This window comes from Drosophila simulans, chromosome 2R (assembly GCF_016746395.2).
Source record: "Drosophila simulans strain w501 chromosome 2R, Prin_Dsim_3.1, whole genome shotgun sequence".
NCBI classification, from domain to species: Eukaryota; Metazoa; Arthropoda; class Insecta; order Diptera; family Drosophilidae; genus Drosophila; species Drosophila simulans.
This window is the reverse complement of record NC_052521.2, coordinates 21,642,650-21,656,929: the sequence shown is the minus strand read 5'-3', so window position 1 is coordinate 21,656,929 and position 14,280 is coordinate 21,642,650. Positions and strand designations below refer to the sequence as shown.

At 47.3% G+C, this 14,280-nt stretch overlaps 6 protein-coding genes across 8 annotated transcripts; 3 read left to right on the top strand and 3 right to left on the bottom strand.

The window, feature by feature from the left end:
- Window positions 1-67: 67 nt before the first annotated feature.
- Window positions 68-735, bottom strand: LOC6736082. Its single transcript, XM_002082947.4, has one exon. The coding sequence runs from the start codon at window positions 675-677 to the stop codon at window positions 237-239; it is 441 nt and encodes a 146-aa protein (XP_002082983.1). The 5' UTR covers window positions 678-735; the 3' UTR covers window positions 68-236.
- Window positions 736-1,464: 729 nt separating this feature from the next.
- LOC27208013 (zinc finger CCHC domain-containing protein 8 homolog) lies at window positions 1,465-3,534 on the top strand. The gene is made up of 4 exons (XM_016183635.3): window positions 1,465-1,761; window positions 1,817-2,488; window positions 2,540-2,659; window positions 2,716-3,534. Exons 1-4 carry the CDS (start codon window positions 1,579-1,581, stop codon window positions 3,400-3,402), a joined length of 1,662 nt encoding a protein of 553 aa, XP_016029476.1. The 5' UTR covers window positions 1,465-1,578; the 3' UTR covers window positions 3,403-3,534.
- Window positions 3,510-5,288, bottom strand: LOC6736081 (small integral membrane protein 14). 3 transcript variants are annotated; one of them, XM_016168895.2, is made up of 4 exons: window positions 5,199-5,288; window positions 4,299-4,400; window positions 4,200-4,245; window positions 3,510-4,005 (listed from the first exon to the last, which is right to left on the bottom strand). In XM_016168895.2, the coding sequence occupies exons 2-4, from the start codon at window positions 4,368-4,370 to the stop codon at window positions 3,791-3,793; spliced, it is 333 nt and encodes a 110-aa protein (XP_016029475.1). In that variant the 5' UTR covers window positions 4,371-4,400; window positions 5,199-5,288; the 3' UTR covers window positions 3,510-3,790. The 3 variants fall into 3 exon arrangements, with proteins under 3 accessions (XP_016029475.1, XP_016029474.1, XP_016029473.1); XM_016168894.3 differs by having other exon boundaries at window positions 5,101-5,227; XM_016168893.2 differs by lacking the exon at window positions 5,199-5,288 and adding an exon at window positions 4,462-4,671.
- Window positions 5,289-5,399: 111 nt separating this feature from the next.
- On the top strand, window positions 5,400-7,281 carry LOC6736080. The gene has a single exon (XM_002082945.4). The coding sequence runs from the start codon at window positions 5,563-5,565 to the stop codon at window positions 7,279-7,281; it is 1,719 nt and encodes a 572-aa protein (XP_002082981.2). The 5' UTR covers window positions 5,400-5,562.
- A 1-nt stretch (window position 7,282) lies between these two features.
- LOC6736079 (breast cancer type 2 susceptibility protein homolog) lies at window positions 7,283-10,684 on the bottom strand. Its single transcript, XM_016168892.3, has 3 exons — window positions 9,793-10,684; window positions 9,662-9,733; window positions 7,283-9,602 (listed from the first exon to the last, which is right to left on the bottom strand). Exons 1-3 carry the CDS (start codon window positions 10,538-10,540, stop codon window positions 7,483-7,485), a joined length of 2,940 nt encoding a protein of 979 aa, XP_016029472.1. The 5' UTR covers window positions 10,541-10,684; the 3' UTR covers window positions 7,283-7,482.
- Window positions 10,685-10,718: 34 nt separating this feature from the next.
- LOC6736078 (polyadenylate-binding protein) lies at window positions 10,719-14,002 on the top strand. The gene is made up of 3 exons (XM_016181217.3): window positions 10,719-11,125; window positions 11,189-12,066; window positions 12,300-14,002. Exons 2-3 carry the CDS (start codon window positions 11,368-11,370, stop codon window positions 12,522-12,524), a joined length of 924 nt encoding a protein of 307 aa, XP_016029471.1. The 5' UTR covers window positions 10,719-11,125; window positions 11,189-11,367; the 3' UTR covers window positions 12,525-14,002.
- The last annotated feature ends 278 nt before the right edge of the window (window positions 14,003-14,280 follow it).

Here is a 14,280-nt window from a genome sequence, read left to right as displayed (position 1 = left end):
GGGGCGGGCAAACCCCTTTCACTTTCTTCTTCACTTGTTGTTCGATGGCCACCATATGGAAGACAAGTTTTAAATGATAATAACACTCTTTACTAACACGCTTTTATTAAGAATAAACTTTTTTTTTTAGTGGTTTTTAGGTTGTTTTTAAAGCCGAGTGATGAACTTGTCACAGATGTATACATTTATTTAAATTATAAATCACCTTCCTGTTTCCTACTGTTCTATAAAGAAATCTATAGTTGTAGCTTGCCCTTGCCATGGTGTCCGTGATGTCCATGATGTCCGTGACCGTGACCCCCGCCACCGCCACCTCCACCGACCGCCACGGGCTTGACCACCACCACCGGCTTCACAATCACCGGCTTTATGATCACAGGCTTTGGTTTCACGAACTTGGAGAGCAGCTGGCTGGGATCCTTCAGGAAGGCGGGCTTGGGCGGCAGCTTGGCGAGCAGCTGGCTGGGATCTGGGAGAGCTGGCTTGGATTGCGCGATTTTGGCTAGTAATTTGGAGGGATCCTTGAGAAAGTCCGGCTTTGGTGGTAGCTTGGCTAGCAGCTGGCTGGGATCCGGCAGCGCTGGCTTGGCTTTCTGAATGGTGATCGTGGCCTGGGCGCCGACACACAGGTAAGCTCCGATGACCAGGAGCAGCAGGTGCCTCTTGAGAAGATCCATGGTGAGTGTGCCTCCCCATCAAAGATGGCATCTATTTATGCTGAATGGCGGTGACTGAGGCTCATTGGCATGCAACTGGTGGCCCAATCTCGTCGAGCTTTTATTCAAATTGGACGAAATCTTCTACGGCAGGCGGCGGCATTCCACGCGTTCTGTCGGAAGAATTCCCCGAGTGTAAGTTGAATTCACAATTACCCCTGAAGCAGGGTTTTCCTCCCCATGAGTGCGAGCCACATTAATTCGAGATCGATGCGATTGACATTCAGCAGGTGACTCGCGAGATTCAAATCAGCCGCGACATGACGTCTTCTGCTCCCGAGAATCAAGGTTCCACTCGCATGTCTGATGTGCTGAGAAAAGTTGGCATAATTTCTGAATCCAAAGGCGGAAGTATGATTAGACATTGCCAAATCTGAAGATATGCCCAGAATTTATATGGTTAACTCACGTTTGCATAATTAAATTGCTAGTTTAATGATGTAAAGGATGGAAATATTTTACTCATTAAATTTACCTATACGAAAGTTAAATTAAAATTAAATTAGCATGATGCGAGCTGAAAAGTTTTGAAAGTTATGAAGTTATGGCTATTAATAAATAAAATCCAATATATCGGTTTATATAATTGCACTACATTTAAATGTTAATTTTATTTTAGTTTTTTAGCCGTTCGATAGAATATAGAACAAAAAAATGAAAAAAGGAAACACCAATAAATATGCAACGACTTTTAAATTTGGGCGCCGACTATCGGTTGCAGCTATCGCATATAGAAATCGATAGCGCTCGATAAGTTATCAAATGCTTTGCGTTGGCATGACAACCCTGCAACAAGGGAGAAAAATAACAAATATTTGCAAACAAATCTGAATTATCAGAGAAAAACTAGTTTTAAACAGAAATGGACGACAGCGTTATACTGGTAGACGATTCACAGAACAGCGTGGTGGTTCTGGATGACGACGTGGAAGAAGGGGAGCTGGACGACGATGTGGTGTTCGTCTGTCCCGAAGAAGTGACCAGCAAAGAGGTCGAACCTCCAACCGCCAAAATTGAGGAAAAACAATCAAATACAACGATTCAGGTGGGTAATTCTGGATATATTCAATACTGGGGCAATGCGAGCAACTCCAATTTAGGACACCACCGAGGGAGATGGGGATAGCCTGGTTTTCGAAGTTAGATTCAGCAAGGAAGAGCACTTCACCAGTCTGCAACAGCAAGTGCTCGTCGCCTTGGAAGACGCCTTTGCGGACAAGCAAATTGTGTTCCGGGATAACCCACGGGAACTGGTGATATCTGCCTTCGAAAAGAGTAGGACCTTGCCAGAGGAGGAGCCCCAAGACCTCTTCCTGATCGACACTCAGCCAGCGGCCAAGCTGAATGCCGCACATGTTCCCTCCTACAAGCGCTGCAGTGCCGACATCCTGGACGAGCAGACGGCGGAACGTAAGAAACTGAAGGCCGAGGCGGTCAACAAGTGCTTCCGATTCAAGGCGCAGTCGTCGTGCTTCAATTGCGGCGACACAGAACACTCCCTGCGCGACTGTACCAAGCCCAGAAACAATTCAAGGATAATGCGCGCTCGCAAAAAGATGACCAGCCGCACAGAGCGCTATCACGTCGACACAGAGCAGCGGTTTGGTCACATACGCCCCGGCAAGATCAGCACCAAGACACGCCATGCCATGGGCTACGGTCGCGGCCAGTTGCCCTTCATGTTCTACCGCATGCGAGTGCTGGGCTATCCGCCTGCTTGGCTGGAGGAGGCAAAGGTGCAGAGCTCGGGTATAGCTCTGTTTAATGCAGATGTAAGTTACCTGCTCGTGTGATCAGCGGAACTCTATCTATACTCCTTGCAGGGCTCGGAGGTTACAAAATCCGACGACGAAGAGGGAGCGTCCGACACCTTCAAATACGACATCAACAAAATAGTGGAGTATCCCGGCTTCAACGTCCAGCCTAAGGCCGATTGTTTCGACGTAAGTATTGATATTATAAATCCCCCCCATCCTTCCATTATCCCACAAACCCACAGGACTTTAAGCACCACAATGTACCGCCATTCCAAGAGAGCCAGTCCAAGGAGAACTTCATCAAATCGCTCGGCGAAAACGTGATCAACGGTTACAAGCGCAAAAAGCTAGTGGATTTGCCTGCACCACACGACCCTGTTTCCGCACCCGACGAGAAGCTGACCAGCTTCGATGACTACGACATGGAACTGGAAGACGAAACAGAGGACCCTCCACTGCCACCATCAGTGCCCCCGCCGCAACCACCTCCGCCGGAAGATTGCGAAGATGGCGAACTGACAGCGCGCTCGCCATCTCCAAGCCTGGAAGCTTTGAAGGCCCAGCAGGAGAAGCTCCTCCAAGAGCTAGATGCCAATGCGTCGCATAACACGACGGCGAAAGAATCGAAACCACCAACCGACCTGGATGACACGTCTGAGACGGAGGTTGCTCCATCTGCTGCCGAGTCCGGAAATATTGAGCAGTCCCGATCAGCACCCTCGACTCCCTTTAAGGCGTCTTATGAGGGCACGCCGTTGCTGAAATTCTCCGTTTACGACAAACTGCCTGTGGGCAGCAACTTTAGGGTGGGCGTCAGCGATGTGATCAACTTTGAAAACCTGCCCGACTCCACGGGAAAGTACGAACAAATGAAGGGTCTGCTAAAGAACGTACGCGAAAAGATGGTGAAACTGCAGGACGAGAACTGACGAGAGCAAGGAGACGGCAATACAAACCACATCAAATCCCGCCCACCATATGTACATTTTAAACATTTTAAAGCCTCTTGTACAAAGGAAATACACAAGGAAAGCGGTTAGTTTTCCAAAGTCTTTTAAAAAGTGTCCAAATATGTTAGTTGATAAGCCGGTGTGTTTCAGAGTGCGCGGTTTCGTGTTTTGTACAATGTAAGAGATGTATAATTTGCCTAATCTGTGTTCTGTGTAAACGTGCGAATGGATGGCACCAAGTCGATTGAATTGGTTCTATCCGTGGTCTCTGTCCCAATAGTGGGAGAATTAACAAAACAAGGAATTGCGGTCTGCAAATTGTATTGTGATGCTCAGGTTTCGTAGAAGCAGGGGTCCTCGGAGTCGCCTAGTTGATGGCCGGCGGAGGAGGCTGCGGCGGAGAGCCGTCCTGGTTATTGTCGCGTCGGCCGCCAGCTCGCTTATTGCTGGTGAAGTTGCCCAGGGTACTCGGGGTCACTATGTTCATAAACAAGGCCACGATCAGGAAGATCATGGCGACGAAGAAGCCGCTGTCATCCCCGCGTCCGGCGATCTGCGCCTGGTGCGGATTGCGTCCGGTGACTGAGAACGGATGGATTAGTTATTGTTTATACTATAGTCCGTAAGTAGAAGCACTGCATACTTTTTGGCAACTTATTACTAAGCGCGTATGACCGTATGTATGTTATACAAATGTAAATGCAAAATGTACTATAAATCTAAATGTTTTCTCCTTGTCATACTTAAAAGGAAAGACGTGAGACATTGATACTGACCATCTAAACACTCGTTGTCCCCGCAGGCATCCTGGTTCTGTCGTATCTATAAAAAAGGACAATGGATCAGGAGCTTGGAGCTGCGCGCCAGGAACTTACGAAGTTGATGAGACGCTGCATCACATACTCCTGCGACCAGACGCACTCGCAGCCATCGAAGTCGTCGGACATGGTTTCGGATTAGCCTTAGTCTGAGTTGCGCTGCGGAGATCGGAGTAGGTTATACTATAGGGAACAGTGCGTGTGGAATTGCGAATACTACATTTTGCCTGCTGCCACTGACGTGTCTGTTCGGAGATAGAGAGAACTGTTTCCAAACCAAACGAACCGAGCTGAGACTAATTTATTTGCGGCCGCAATCGAGTTTTATACATGCATACTCATATGGTTCCGATAAAGGGGCTTGCAAATCGCGAGTGCGGAGCGAGTCGGGCGTACGTACTGGTACCTATATGTCTGGACTATGTTGTTCTGCCACTTGGTTCCCACAGAGCACAGCTTCAATTTTGGGGCAGCTGGGAGCAAATAACTTACACACTTGACAGCTAACGCCAATTGAGCAGAGGGATTCAACAGTGGAAGGGGTCCACCCCAATGCCGCTCCACTTAGTATATACACAGACGTAAGCCCGATTGCTTGGTGTGTGTAGCTATTTGACACAAAAACACGATTATCAGAAGGAACAAGACGTCTAGTTTTAATTGCCAGCTAGAGCGAGGGCGCTTATCACACCTAATTACAAGGTCTTTTCGTTGGAAGCTTCCCGTTTGAACCAAAGCCACCCCGAAAACGGTATCTGGCATTCGAAAACGTAAACACAACTTTCCCCTTTTGTTTTTGTTGCCCCAAAGGGGCGTAAACAAACGCGTCTGCGGGCGTTTGGCTATTAAGTGGCGTTACCTTGCGAGACTTAACACTTAAATGTGCACCGATTTGGAATGGTAAAAAAGTTTTGGTGCAATTTCACTGCCACAACGTAACAATTACACTTTTCTTACCAACTGGAATTGGAATGGGAATAAAAAGTGCACATATGGTAGTGCTGGACAGCGACCAGAACTGGAGGCACATATCGGTGGAGCTGCCAGTGCTCGAAAGTGTGCCTTCAGAGGGCGGGAAATTCAAAATTATTCGATTTGGAATCTACTTCATCCTGCAACTCAAACAGCTAAAATGACTTGAGTTATTCGCTAATATTCACTAAGGTTAATGGAAGAATAATATGACATTTTTCTCTTGAGCTTTGTTTTGTTAGGGTGGATGGCAATTAATCCATTATCCTTTTAAGTGCAACCTGAAAATATTTTTGCCTTGTCATGTGGTCATTCTACGTAGCCTATAAAAGCATTTTCCCGCCGCCTTATGGTAATTAAAATGCTTTCTTTTCTGCTGGGGTCAGTTCTTTTGAGCTTGGTCGGTGCTCCTGACTTGGAATACATCCAAGTCCAAGTCCTCCAGGATCTTAATATGGCTTTCCAAACGGAGCTCAATGTGTTCATCGATTTTGAGTGCTGCGCCGCCTCAGAAATACTCCACAAATTGGACACGCCGAGAATTCTACTCTCTTCCAACTCGAGGGAGGCTAGAGATCTTAGAATTCGAGGAAACTTCACAGAGAGTGCTCTAATCATTGTAAGTGTGAAGGAATCAGGTCTGAATCCACTGGTTGCCAGTCTCCTGCCACGCTTGTTGGATGAGCTCCATGAGCTGCACATAGTGTTCCTGAGCAATGAGGAACCAGGATTTCCGAAACAGGACCTATACACCTACTGCTTCAAGGAGGGATTCGTAAATGTGATTCTGTTGAGCGGAACGCGCCTCTACAGCTACCTACCTTATCCTCGTATTCAAACGATCAGCCTATCAAATGTGTCCGACTATTTCAATCGGGCAAGGATCATTCGAAACTTTCAAGGCTTTCCCGTGCGCATACTTCGGAGCACATTAGCTCCTAGGGACTTCGAGTACTCCAACGAGCAGGGTGATTTGGTGCGAGCAGGATACTTGTTCACGGCGGTCAAGGAGCTCACCTATCGCTACAACGCCACCATCGAGAGTGTACCCATGCCCGATCTGCCGGAATACGATGTATACTGGGCCGTTGGTGAAATGCTACACTCAAAAAAGCTGGACATTGTTTGCTACTTCAAAGATTTCAGCTTGGAAGTGGCCTACACAGCACCACTTTCGATTATCCGCGAGTACTTCATGGCTCCGCACGCCCGTCCACTATCCAGTTACCTGTACTACTCCAAGCCTTTCGGCTGGACCCTTTGGGCGGTCGTGATTTCGACAGTCTTGTACGGCACCCTGATGCTGCATCTGGCTGCGCGAGGAGCTCGAGTCGAGATGGGAAAGTGCTTGCTGTACTGCCTCAGCCACATCCTGTACAACTGCCACCAGAAAATCCGAGTTGCAGGCTGGAGGGACGTGGCCATACATGGCATTCTAACGATCGGAGGCTTCATACTGACCAACGTCTACTTAGCCACGCTCTCCAGCATCCTCACTTCCGGGCTGTACGACGAGGAGTACAACACGCTGGAGGATCTGGCCAGGGCTCCCTACCCCAGTCTGCACGACGAGTACTACAGGAGTCAGATGAAGGCGAAAACCTTCCTGCCCGAACGGTTCCGCAGGAACAGCTTGTCCTTGAACGCCACCCTGCTGAAGGCGTACCGGGATGGCCTCAACCAGAGCTACATCTACGTGTTGTACGAGGACCGCCTGGAGCTGATCCTGATGCAGCAGTACCTGCTGAAGACGCCGCGCTTCAACATGATTCGCCAGGCCGTGGGTTTCACCCTCGAATCCTACTGCGTGTCCAACAGTCTGCCGTACTTGGCGATGACCAGTGAGTTCATGAGGCGCCTGCAGGAGCACGGGATCAGCATAAAAATGAAGGCGGACACTTTCCGGGAGCTCATCCAGCAGGGAATCTACACCTTGATGCGCGATGATGAACCGCCGGCTAAGGCATTCGACCTCGACTACTACTTTTTCGCCTTTGTCTTGTGGGCTGTGGGACTGAGTTCGTCTCTTCTCGTTTTTTTCGTGGAGTTCGTAACTGGACATCTTTAAGGAAGTTAGCAACTCATTTATTTCCTCATAAGGTGGACTTAACGAAAAACGCTTATTATGATAACCTATACAATCATTCTATATGTCATGATAAGACCCCTAATGGCATACACCAATTTAATTCAACTAAATCTCTACCCATTTCAAATCGGCCAGCCGTTTAAATCTTTTGGGTATAAAGCAACGCTTACTTAATGTGTACTAATAGCGACTTCGACTCAGACCCAGTCTTCGACTCTTTTTGGGTTGCATGCAAATAGGGGACATGTCCTCCGCATCCTGTCTATTCTTTGCACAGTCCTTGGAGCGATTTAAGTCCCTGTCAGCCAGCGGAGTACTTGTCGAGGAAGGCTTGGGTGCGAATCGCTCCATAGCCGGTGAGGCGCAGGAAGTAGAAGTTTCAGTTGACGAAACGATCTTTCGCTTTCTTTTTAGGGACAGAAGGTTCCGGCGAGCTATTACGGACTTCTTGGTGGCCTGATCCAGTGGTGATTGGCCGGCAAGTTGCGATAGTGAGGAGTGGATCTCCTGCGATCTTCTGGGCGTCCTCACCAATGGCTGGCTACACAGCGGATGCTCCTCCTTTGCAGAACGCTCCACGAAGAGGTCGTGCTTGAAATGCTCAATATCTAAGGGATTTTCTTGACTTTGTACATTGCAAAAAGTTGGTTTGTTTGGACTGTCTTCTGTCGCCGCTTCATCTACGAACTTGGCAGCAATATTTCTCGATTCCTCAGAGATCACAATTGGTTTGTTCGAGTCAGTGCTTGCATCGGCGGCTTGAAATTCACTCATGAACTGTGCAACTTTCTTTTTCGTATTTTCGGAAATCACAATTCCTTTATTTGAAGCGGTACGAAAGCCGAAGAACTCGGTCTCAGATGCGGTTTTAGTATGCACAGCCTTGGTATTTTCAACATTTATTGAATGAATCTCATTTTTTGGAGAGGTATGTGGAATATCAGGAAAATCGCTTGGCTGCCATTCAGCTCTGCCAATAAGCTCTTCGTCGTTTAGTTGGCCTTGTTGGTCTGTAGCTCTAGACTGGGCCAGAAACATGGCTCCTCTCTTCTCCATCGCCTCGGTAATCTCAATAGCTTTGTTTGACGCTGTTCTAAAGCCGAAAAACTGTGATTCATTTAAGTCACTGCAAACTGGGTCAATTTTGGGTTGATGTGGTTCTCCCAATGTAGTATCAACGACCACCAACTTTGAAGCTTTCGTTGGCATTTCTTCTGAAATCTCTATTGATTTTTTGAAGGCTGTATCACGTCCAACAGACGTCGAGTTGTCATTTGGCTGATTGACTAAATAATCATTTTGATGATTTGTTTCTTTGGATTGAAACTCAGCCATAAACTCTGCAGTTTTGATTTTCATCTTCTCAGAAATAGGAATCGCCTTATTTGAGGCTGTGCGAAAGCCACAAAACTCGGGCTCTGCTATAGTTTCGTTATTGAGAGGACTGCATTTTCCATTTATTTCTCCAACTTCAACCTTAGCTAACATATCGTAGGTTTCTTTTTCATCCAATAATTCGATGGGTTTACTTAAGGCTGATTTGAATTCCACACGCTGTGTTGATTCCATCACTTGGCTATGATTGTCGGAGTATTCCTCAGTACGTAAGTTGCACTTGTGACTAGGGTGATGTAAACCGGATACAACTTTCTCTACAAACTTTTCGCCTTTAATTTTCATTTCTCCCGAAATCTCGATAAATTTGAGGAATGTCTTTCGGAAGGAAAGTTGATGACTACTTGTGGACCGACTTTTATTAGGAGTCTCCTTTTCTGGTTGCTCCTCGTCGTTCCGCTTTATTGAATTGATCTCTTCTTTAGGCACTTTAATTGCGTCATTGGAGGTTGATGGTCCATTAGAACACTGCATTGGATGCCATTCATTAAAAAGAAACTCCTCAAGAAGATCGCCGTCGTTTGATAGGTTTTCTTGCTGTGCAGCATTAGGCTGATCCAGAACCGTAGTTCCTTCGTTTTTCTTGGTAATATCACAGGAGGCTGCTCTGATCTTTGATTCATTTGAATCTTTGCTACTTTTTTGTTCTTTCTGGGAACTTGGCTCCAACTTTACCTTTTTGTCGGGTATATTTTTGATTACATCTTTGGAGATCTTCGGCGGTTCCATCGGAGTTAGCCATTCGCTTAATGGTATGCCTTCTAATATGAAGTTCGTGTTCTCCTCTTTGCCAACATGTTCTGCCTGCGTTGGTCCCTTCAAATGTTTCTTATGTTCGGCAATTTCGACATCGGTCTTTTTCGGTGTAGAGTCTGCATCAGAACAAACATTAAATTTTCCACTGTCTATAAATAAAGGTTTATATTAATGATCTCCGCAACAATATGAATTGCATATGGATTACCCAATTGGGGGCGCGTAATGGGAACCGCTTGCCTGCTATCGCCAAAAATAGTGTCTGCCATAGATCCTGGAACTACGTACATATAAGAGGAGTTACAAATGTGTTTCTTGCCATATCATCACACTCCCTACCTTCCTGCTCATGCTCATTGTCATAGATAGAGGCCTCGAAGGTAAATCCGTTCTGCAACAGGTCATCCCTCAAGTTCTCCACTTCAGCGTTGAAACACTCGTCACCAGAATCCTGCCTTGCTTCGGTTGGCAGATCTATTTGCGATGGGACAGGAGTCGGACTAGAAGCTTTCGCGGTCGCGGAAAAGTATTGACTGAGGTTCAACAGGACCTCGTGTATCTTCTGCGATGAAGCAGCATCGAAGTCACAAGCCACAGATGTGGACGAAGTATTGAGATCCCTCTGCACGGAGAGGCCTGAGGTACCACTAGACTTCTCGGTTCGCACGGCCATGTAGCTTTTGGGATCCCTCTTCCGACTGTAGGTTCTGATCCTTTTGTTGCGAAATCGAAACCACGGCTCCGACTCATAGCTGGGCTCATCCTCATCTTCTTCGTATGTTGGAGACGAGCAGAAGTCCCGCATGATCATCTCGACCTGGTCCTCGGGCGTGGGCTCTGCGTAGGCCAAAATAAGGTCCTCCACGGCGACGAAGTCGCTGTTGGCCACCGCAAGCCGCTCGTGAACTTGAGTCCGTCGAGCGATGGCGCTAGTCTGGCGATCGGCTTCGCATATTTTGGCCATTTCGTTGATAATGTTACTCCGATCTGCCGCCGCGGAAACTGTTGCACTGCGTTCGCACGCATAGGCTTCTTTACCTTGGGATAGCCGGTTCGGACGACTTCCCGATGCGCCATTCTGGTCCATCACGTCATCTAATTGTTTAAATGTGTTTTATTTGAAGTAAACAAGTGTCCAATGTTTTTGTGGTTGCATTTCCAAAACAAGAAGTGCAGTGTTGGTAAGCGTTGCCTTGGTGGCCATTATCCGCTAACTGAGGAGGGTGGACTTGCTAAGCAATCGACAGCGAGAAAGTCATCGATGGTACGGCCAAGAACATGAAGGCCCCACATATCGATGGCAGATGCATCGATGTTTTTTAACATCACTAATCACTAGTAGCGACAGTTTTTGCATAAAATACAATTAAATAATAAAGGGCCATCGCCGAAGCTGCAAAAACCAGGTTTTACACTGCTGCAATTGCTGAAGAGTCTAGTTTAGGTGCCACTCGAAAACAATACCGGAAAGTGTTACGCGAAAGCCCAGCAGAGCCCCAAAAAATCAACCCAAAAGTGAAAGCCCCCAGAAAAAGTAAAGTACAAAAGAGCGAAAGGAAGAGCCAGAGAGGTAAAGAAAGAGAGAGCGAAGAGCGTTGAAAGAGTCTGTGCGAGAGAAAAACGATTTTTTCAACTCCGCGAATCCTTGGTCATATTCCGTGTGCAAATCCTGGTAAGTGGGCATTCCGCTGGATTCCGACTAGATTGACCATAACGCAAATTCCGGTCAACCCAGGTAAAGCGGGAAGTGAAGTGAAATACTAGGACCAGGAGCAGAACGCCGTCAAGATTCTCGGGCCTATCTACAGCGGTATCCAGATCCAGAGCCACGGCCACCAGGACGCAGAATCCACCTACAGCACCTACAGCACTCCACTAGCCGCCACCACGCTCCACAAACAGCCAGCAGCCATCATGTTCGTCAACTCCATGACGTTCCGCGGCAATCCGGCGAACTACCACCAGCAGCAGCCGGCCCTGAACCACCACACGCTGGCAGCGGCGCACCACCAGCAGCAGCTGCACCACCACGCCGCTGCAGCTGGTCACCTGAGCCACGTCGGCGGTGGCCACGCAGCCAGTAACCACCTGGCGGCCGCCGCTGTTCTCGGACGGCATGGCCACAACTCCCTGGGCAGCGGGCACACGTCCACGTCCTCGCACTCGGCCAATGTGGGCGTGGGAGTCGGCGGGGGAGCTCTGGCTAGCGGCTCCACCGGGGGCAGCGGTGGCAACAGCTCTCCGGACAGTGGCAAGATCTATATCAAGAACCTGGAGCGGTCCATCGACAACAAGGCGGTGTACGACACGTTCTCGGTGTTCGGAAACATCCTGAACTGCAATGTGGCCAAAGACGAGGATGGCAATTCACGCGGATATGGGTTTGTGCATTTCGATTCGGAGGAGGCCGCCCGGGCGGCCATCGAGAAGGTGAATGGGATGCTGTGCAATAATCAGAAGGTGCATGTGGTCAAGTTCATACCACGGCGGGACCGGGAGCAGGAGAAGGCCACACACTTCAAGAATCTGTATGTGAAGAACCTCAGCGAGGAGTTCACCGAGCAGCATTTGCGCGAGATGTTCGAGCCCTACGGCCGCATCACCAGTCACAAGGTACGTTGTTTGGTCACCTCATCTTCCCTACGGGGGTGTTAGTGGGGCCGGGTGGTTGGACGACAACCATGTGGCACACTTTCGCACTCTCTTAAGTCCTCTCTTGCGACATTGCTGCGCATGCCCATGTAGCCACGGAGAGTTGTGGCGGCGGGGAAGAGGAGGACCCATCCACCTGGCCCATCTGTGCTGATTTGTTTATATCATCGATTTGCTTTCTCCGATCCTTGCAGCTCATGCTGGACGAGGAGGGCCGCTCCCGGCGCTTCGGTTTCGTGGCCTACGAGAACCCCCAGTCGGCGCTGGCCGCCGTAATTGGCCTGCACGGCAAGCAGCTGGGCGACAACAAGTTCTTGTACGTGGCAAGAGCCCTCAGCAAGGCCGAGCGGCAGCAGGAGATCAATCGCAAGCTGGAGGAGCGCAAGCGCCAGAAGGCCGGTCAGATATTCTACTACTAAGGCTTCGGCGGCGGCAGCTGATCCAAGGACATCGCTAGGAGTTGACTCGGAACCCACACACATACAATACACACCCATATATAAACCTATATAGATATTTACGAGAAATTGTATCGAGCAGCTAGGCGGACATTCAGGCAGCAGGTGGACGGGAGGCAGATCCTGCGCATATACACTTAGATGTAGGCAAAAGTCTTGCAACACAGTTGAAATTTATAGAAAGAACACAGGGCAGAAACAAAGGGAGAGGCAGAACACGAGCTCTCAACCGAAAGGATTTTCTAGGCATTAGGACAACAATTTCTTAGCACTCACTAGCGTTTTTTTGGAATTAGATGTTTGTCTTTACTGTTGAATTTAGTGAGCAGGGGCTTTGCTGTCAGCTTCTCGCCTAAAGAACACATTGCGTACACACCCGTATTTCGAAATGTATTTACCCACACCAGGCCAACTTTCACACTGGCCCCTTGGCATTAAGTCTAGATCGTGCGATCGCAACTAGAGCTACGCCCATCACAGTCCTGGGCAACATATGAATATTTACACTTACCTAATATATATATTAAAACCAAACTAAACCAAGAAACAAACGAAAACAAACAAAAAAAGAACAAAAACAAAATGGAAAAACGGAAAAAAATACAATTGATGTAACCCCTATTAACAAGTGAAGCACCCACTCCACGTATATACATAACATATACATATATCTAATGTAACTCCACACGCTGTAGTTAGAAAGCGTTTATAATACTCACACACCCTACGCTATAACTAAACTTTTGACGAGGAAATCAAGTGCAACCATTGCGAAAGCGAACCCTACACGTAATTTATAGAGTAGACGCCGATGCGGACGAGGAATAGGTCAGAGCTGGAGAGGAGAGATCCGACATGGAATTAGCAGGGGCCCAGCGCCACTCCTGCGGACAGTACATGAGTATTAAAATTTTAGCGATTACAAGACATTTTTGTAATTAATTGTACATTGTTTCAAGTAGCAGAAACTAAAGTGAAACCCCACAAAACAGGACCGCAAGACAGTAACGACCGTAATGTAACGTGAACAAGATGAAAGTGAAAACCTAATTGAATGTAACCAATCCAGAAGTGTACACAGTGCAATGTTTAAATCTTTTAGAATATTATTATGGATACAAGGCACGAACTAAATCGCGAAATCGAAATAATTCACAGCACGCTGTAGGCCGGCGTGTGTACAAGTTTGAAATGAAAGCAAAGCATGCATAATTTAAGATTATTGAGCTTAATTTTTAAAGTCTTTCCGAGAACAGAAAACGAGAGCAAAGTGAAAAGTGAAAAGTAAAAAGTAAAAGGAAATTATTAAGATACCCTACAACGCTAAACTCACTCGAAATTTGTAAGATTCAAGTTTTCCGTCTAGACATATACACAATGTATAGTTAAACAGTACCACACACAAAAGAGGAAAATTAAACGACATAAAATAGTTATAACGATGGCAATATTTAGGATGGCATAATTAACTAACCCTCATTTGACCGTATTTATTTCCATTACACTTCATTTCGAGCTTAGGTTGCCCGCTCCCCGGGGAGCCGGCGATGTTACGACTCTAGTTTCCAGGACAAAGTAGGATTAGGCCTCCACACAGAACATATGCAATATGAATTTACAAGACAACCAGGAGAAATTACGCAATTGAATAATATTTACACGAATGTACAAAACAAAAGAGAAAGAAATGAAATTTATTTTCCTTTGCCAAGCAAAT

What these genes read in the sequence shown, in the direction of transcription:
- LOC6736082 (XM_002082947.4), bottom strand. Translation starts at nt 677, where the DNA reads ATGGATCTTCTCAAGAGGCACCTGCTGCTCCTGGTCATCGGAGCTTAC.
- LOC27208013 (XM_016183635.3), top strand. Translation starts at nt 1,579, where the DNA reads ATGGACGACAGCGTTATACTGGTAGACGATTCACAGAACAGCGTGGTG. An exon ending in AATCAAATACAACGATTCAG is followed by an intron (nt 1,762 to 1,816) that starts GTGGGTAATTCT and finishes ACTCCAATTTAG; the next exon opens with GACACCACCGAGGGAGATGG. An exon ending in TAGCTCTGTTTAATGCAGAT is followed by an intron (nt 2,489 to 2,539) that starts GTAAGTTACCTG and finishes TACTCCTTGCAG; the next exon opens with GGCTCGGAGGTTACAAAATC.
- LOC6736081 (XM_016168895.2), bottom strand. Translation starts at nt 4,370, where the DNA reads ATGTCCGACGACTTCGATGGCTGCGAGTGCGTCTGGTCGCAGGAGTAT. An exon ending in TGCAGCGTCTCATCAACTTC is followed by an intron (nt 4,246 to 4,298) that starts GTAAGTTCCTGG and finishes CCTTTTTTATAG; the next exon opens with ATACGACAGAACCAGGATGC. An exon ending in GGACAACGAGTGTTTAGATG is followed by an intron (nt 4,006 to 4,199) that starts GTCAGTATCAAT and finishes ATCCGTTCTCAG; the next exon opens with TCACCGGACGCAATCCGCAC.
- LOC6736080 (XM_002082945.4), top strand. Translation starts at nt 5,563, where the DNA reads ATGGTAATTAAAATGCTTTCTTTTCTGCTGGGGTCAGTTCTTTTGAGC.
- LOC6736079 (XM_016168892.3), bottom strand. Translation starts at nt 10,540, where the DNA reads ATGGACCAGAATGGCGCATCGGGAAGTCGTCCGAACCGGCTATCCCAA. An exon ending in CAATGAGCATGAGCAGGAAG is followed by an intron (nt 9,734 to 9,792) that starts GTAGGGAGTGTG and finishes ATATGTACGTAG; the next exon opens with TTCCAGGATCTATGGCAGAC. An exon ending in CATTACGCGCCCCCAATTGG is followed by an intron (nt 9,603 to 9,661) that starts GTAATCCATATG and finishes CTTTATTTATAG; the next exon opens with ACAGTGGAAAATTTAATGTT.
- LOC6736078 (XM_016181217.3), top strand. Translation starts at nt 11,368, where the DNA reads ATGTTCGTCAACTCCATGACGTTCCGCGGCAATCCGGCGAACTACCAC. An exon ending in GCCGCATCACCAGTCACAAG is followed by an intron (nt 12,067 to 12,299) that starts GTACGTTGTTTG and finishes CGATCCTTGCAG; the next exon opens with CTCATGCTGGACGAGGAGGG.